This window comes from Xyrauchen texanus, chromosome 43, assembly GCF_025860055.1.
Source record: "Xyrauchen texanus isolate HMW12.3.18 chromosome 43, RBS_HiC_50CHRs, whole genome shotgun sequence".
NCBI classification, from domain to species: domain Eukaryota; kingdom Metazoa; phylum Chordata; class Actinopteri; order Cypriniformes; family Catostomidae; genus Xyrauchen; species Xyrauchen texanus.
In genome coordinates, this window is record NC_068318.1 from 32,906,874 (window position 1) to 32,911,596 (window position 4,723).

General features: G+C 38.6%; 1 protein-coding gene across 4 annotated transcripts in view; it reads left to right on the forward strand.

Moving 5' to 3' along the window:
- The first annotated feature begins 288 nt into the window (after nucleotides 1-288).
- LOC127635592 (sphingolipid delta(4)-desaturase/C4-monooxygenase DES2-like) overlaps nucleotides 289-4,723 on the forward strand; it is a 6,899-nt gene continuing 2,464 nt past the window's right edge. For 2 of the 4 annotated variants that reach the window (XR_007969498.1, XM_052115730.1), the window contains exon 1: nucleotides 2,514-2,980. Coding sequence is in view for 2 of the 4 variants with exons in the window: in XM_052115730.1 (XP_051971690.1) it covers nucleotides 2,557-2,980 (424 nt within the window). In the remaining 2 variants the exon portion in view is untranslated. Of the gene's footprint in view, nucleotides 335-2,511; nucleotides 2,981-4,723 lie in introns of those variants that run through there. The other 2 variants (XM_052115731.1, XR_007969497.1) reach the window with 2 other exon arrangements.

The following is a 4,723-nucleotide window of genomic DNA, read 5'->3' on the forward strand; positions in this document are numbered from 1 at the left end:
ACGCTAGTTATAAAGTTAGTAACAGCAATAACAGTATCGTTTCTTCACGCGACTTTCGAATTGTAAAAAAAGAAATGGCTGTGCGCAAAACCCCGCCGTGGTCAATAAACGAGTTTAGACGTTCCTCTATAAAAAAGTCTCTCAGGAAGTGTCTCAGCTGTCGGCCGCACACGGATACCACCGGATCTCCCAACAGTGAAGGGGAAGGTAAAAAACACTAAAGTGACGACAGAACCATCAAGGAAAAGTGGAAGTGGTTCGAGCTAATGGACGCTATCTAGACCGGCGAGCAATGGGACGGAGAGTGCGCTGGACTCGGTCACGATGCAGGATGGTACGTTTTGTTATATTAACTCTATATTCTGCTTGAAAGCTTCACTTTATTTAGTTGAGCAAATATTGTCTCTAACTCTCACACAGATGTGGTTAGTGAGTGATTTAATGACAGTAAAATCATGTTCACACACATATTGTTTATGTCTTGTGTCTATACTTGTGAAACAGTATTTTAATGTGTACAGATTAAACCCCATTGACTTGCATTGGAAGTGTCTCACTGGAACACACATTTGTGCTTTTATTAAAGAAAAGGAGGAACGAGTCGAAAGTAATTTTTGTGCTAATCAACATTATGACACAAACGCTGTCGACTGAGCATAACTCATATTGAACCCAGAATATTCCTTTAATAAACAAGTTTCTGACAGACACCAAATTTTGCAGTTCCAGTTGAGCTCAAATGATTCTGAAATGTTCTGTTTATATAGTTTGTTTACAGCATGTTGGTTGTACTTTTGCTTTGCTGTCATTAGGTTGATGTTTGTAACCCTGTCAAATGTGTACGTGCGTGCGCGTGTGAGCGTGAGATAAAGACTCCAGTCGTATCATAAGCATATAAAGCTGCTTTATTCTACATCCCCAATTCAGAAAAATTTGGGACAGTATGAAAAATGACAATAAAAACAAAAACGATGCATTTGTAAATTATATTCACCCTTTGTTATATTGAAAGCACCACAACTACACATTATATGATGATTTACATTGAGAATTTCATTGTTTATTAATTTTATGTTCAGTCATTCCAAATCAGATGATTGCAACACGCTCCAGTAGAGTTGGCACAGTCGAGTGTTTTCATCATCATTTCTTGTAATAACACTTATTAAGCATTTGGGCACTGAAGACACACGTTTATTAAGAAAGTGGAATTTCCCCCGTTAATCCATTATGAAGGTCTTCAGCTGCACAACTGTACGTTATCTTCATTACTGTATTGTGTGCTTCATAATGCGCCACACGTTCCCAACTGGAGATGGTCAGGACTGCGGGCGTGCCAATCTAGCACCCGCTCTCTCTGATTATTCGACCAGTATGTGCTTTGAAGTTGTCCTGCTGAAAATTCCAGGACATCCCTGGAAAAGACGTATGCTGCACCAAAATGTGTGCATATGTGTCTGCATTAATGGTGCCCTCACAGATGTGCGAGTTACCCATGCCATGGGCACTGACACACCCCTGGCCCATACAGACACTGGCTTTTGGACCTGATGCTAATAACAGCTCGGATGATTCTTTTCCTCTTTGTTTTTCAAAAACTATTTGAAATGTGGACTCATGGGACCAAAACACACAGTTCCACTGTTCTACTTTCCATCTCAGTTGAGAGTGAGTCCAGAGAAGTCGGCAGCACTTCTGGACAGTGATGATGTACGGCTTCTCCTTTACACAGTAAAGTCTTAACATGCATCTGTGGATGCAGCAGCGAGTGGCGTTCACTAATAAAGGTTCACTAAAGTTGAGAGTGAGTCCAGAGAAGTCGGCAGCACTTCTGGACAGTGATGATGTACGGCTTCTCCTTTAGTAAAGTCTGAACTTGCATCTGTGGATGCAGCGGCGAGTGGTGTTGACTAACAAAGGTTCACTAAAGTAATCTCAAACCCATGTTCATGATATCATTACAGATTAATGATGTTTATAAGACAGTGACATCTGAAGGGTCAGAGTTCATGTACATTCAGAAGTGGTTTTCATTTTTCCCTTTACGCAACGAGATTTGCCCAGATTCCTTTAATCTTTTAACTCTATTGTGCACTGTAGAGGGTGAAATGCCCAAAATCCTTCCCATTTGTATTTGGGAAAAAGTGCTGGATTATTTGCTGAAGCATCAGTTGGTAGATTGACGAGTCTGGAATGATTCTTGCAAAGTTGTTCTGGAGGCTCCTTATATACTATGACACGATTGCCTGTTTAACATCTCCTGTTTAACATCTCTTGTTAATTCATCACATTTTTATCTGTCTCAACTGTTTTGGAGCGTGTTGCGATCATCTGATTTGAAATTACTGTACATAAAAAAACAATGAAATTCACAAGGCATTTAGGTTATTAGACACTTTCACAATTGGGTTAAATTAATCATAACTGACTCTGAAAGTGAATTTCTGCAATGGCATCTGTAACTGAAAAATATTGATTTTTGAATGATGCTGCATCCAGACCACTAGGGGTCAGTGTCAGTCCAAGATGACATAAACAAAAACTTAATGGTGACAAATGGTTTTGTCCAGGAAAACGTCTCTCGTTTTCAACAAAAAATGTAAAACTAGTTATTGTAGACATTTTTGTCTCTTGATGAACAATTTGTCCTTTAAAAGGATGTCCCAATATATTTCATTTTCTTCTGACTTCACTAACTTCTGGATTCCCTGTATTGTGATAAACAATCTGATAAACTCACCTAGCTGGAAAAGTGAACTGATTGCAAAGTGGGCGTGGTCTCTGTTCGCCTTGCCGGTGAGTGGGCGTGTCTTCTTGGCGCTCCGTCGAGTGGGCGTGGCTTGTGTGTCGCGATCGCTCCTGATGATCTCTGGCTGGTTTGAAGTTCAGGTTTGGATCATGGGGAACACTGTGACTCGGGATGATTTTGAGTGGGTTTACACGGAACAGCCGCACTACAGCCGCAGGAACATTATACTGGGTGAGTGTTCACTGACCATATCACACTGGACATTCATCAGGACATCTTCACATTATAATGACAGAACACTACTGTGGCAGTACTGTGATGGGATCTGGTGTATTTAATACATATCATGGTACATGCTTTCTAGTTTTTGTTTGTTAGTTCTGTAACTTTTTACGTGATCAACATGAACTCTAGAGTGACGTCATTGAATCTAGATTTATCAGTGTATATAGTTAAATTGTGTTATACTACCAGCCTGAACAAACTTTAAACAGAATCATACCTGTAAAACAGGTGTACACATGTGCAGTGACCGGCTGATCCGGTGTGACCGGTTTCACACCTCATTACATCACCTGCATTAATAAACCCTTTATTACACACACAGGTGCATGACCCTTTTGTTGTTGTAAAATCATACATTTAGCTCCTAGCATAAAATCTTGACATTTGCTTGATTATAACTTACTGTGAATGTTCATCAGGCCACTAATGGGCATTTATAACATTAAAGGAATATTCCGGGTTCAATATGAGTGAAGCTCAATCGACAGCGTTTGTGTCATAATGTTGATCACCACAAAAATGAATTTAGTCTCGTTCCTCCTTTTCTTTAATAAAGCACAAATGTGTGTTCCAGTGAGACACTTCCAATGCAAGTCAATGGGGTTTAATCTGTAAACATTAAAATACTGTTTCACAAGTATAAACACAAGACATAAACAATATGTGTGTTAACATGATTTTACTGTCATTAAATCACTTAATAACCACATCTGTGTGAAGATAGAGACAATTTACTACTTCGTTGCCATGGCGACATAATGCCGTAAACCCTGTAATCGAGTAAAAAGTTTGTTTTATAGAAGAATTAATGTAAGTGCTTTTATTAAATTATTAGATTCACATTTCTGTCTTTAAACCTCCAAAAATTGCCCCCATTGACTTCCATTATAAGAGTCTCACTGAACACACATTTGTGCTTTTATAAAGAAAACGAGGAACGAGTCGAAAGTAATTTTTGCACTAATCAACATTATGACAGAAATGCTGTCGAATGAGCAGATCTCATCTTGAACCCGGAATATTCCTTTCATACAATGAATATGTGAATCAGGATTTTAGGTTAAATGATCTGTATAGAATGTATTAGTCAGTGCTTCTCAATTATATTGGCTCTGAGGCGCCGATTGTCCAGGATAACATTTTGAAGGCCCCCCCCCCCAGAAACTGGCAGTTTTTATGTTGTACACCTACATCTTGGTAGTTTCGTCTTGTGGACCCCTTAGAAGTCTGCTGAGGTGCTGGTTGAGAGCCACTGGTGTAAGTCACCATTTTTAATCACCGTATAACTCAAATGAAAAGTAAATTCAGCGCAGTGTGCCAAATTATGATTTAAAAGTACAAATATTCCACATAGTCTCTCTCGATTTATAGAAGTTCTTATGATTATATAAGAAACTCATGACAGGTGTGTATCGGTCACAGCCGGTGTTTCAGGGATTTTCAGTGGATTTGTTTGTTGTATTTAAAGTGTAAAGTACCTATTTTAAGTAAGGAAAATTCTACTAAATATATTGGGCATATTAGCTTCAAAAATGTGGATTTTAGCCAAAAGCTGATGTATAATAATTATTTTACCAAAAACATGAGAACATTTATTTTTAAATAGTTTTAGATGAAGTTATGAATGTGAGTGTGACACTACGGGACATTACTGATGGTAAATATTCTGCACTTATATAGCGCCTTTAT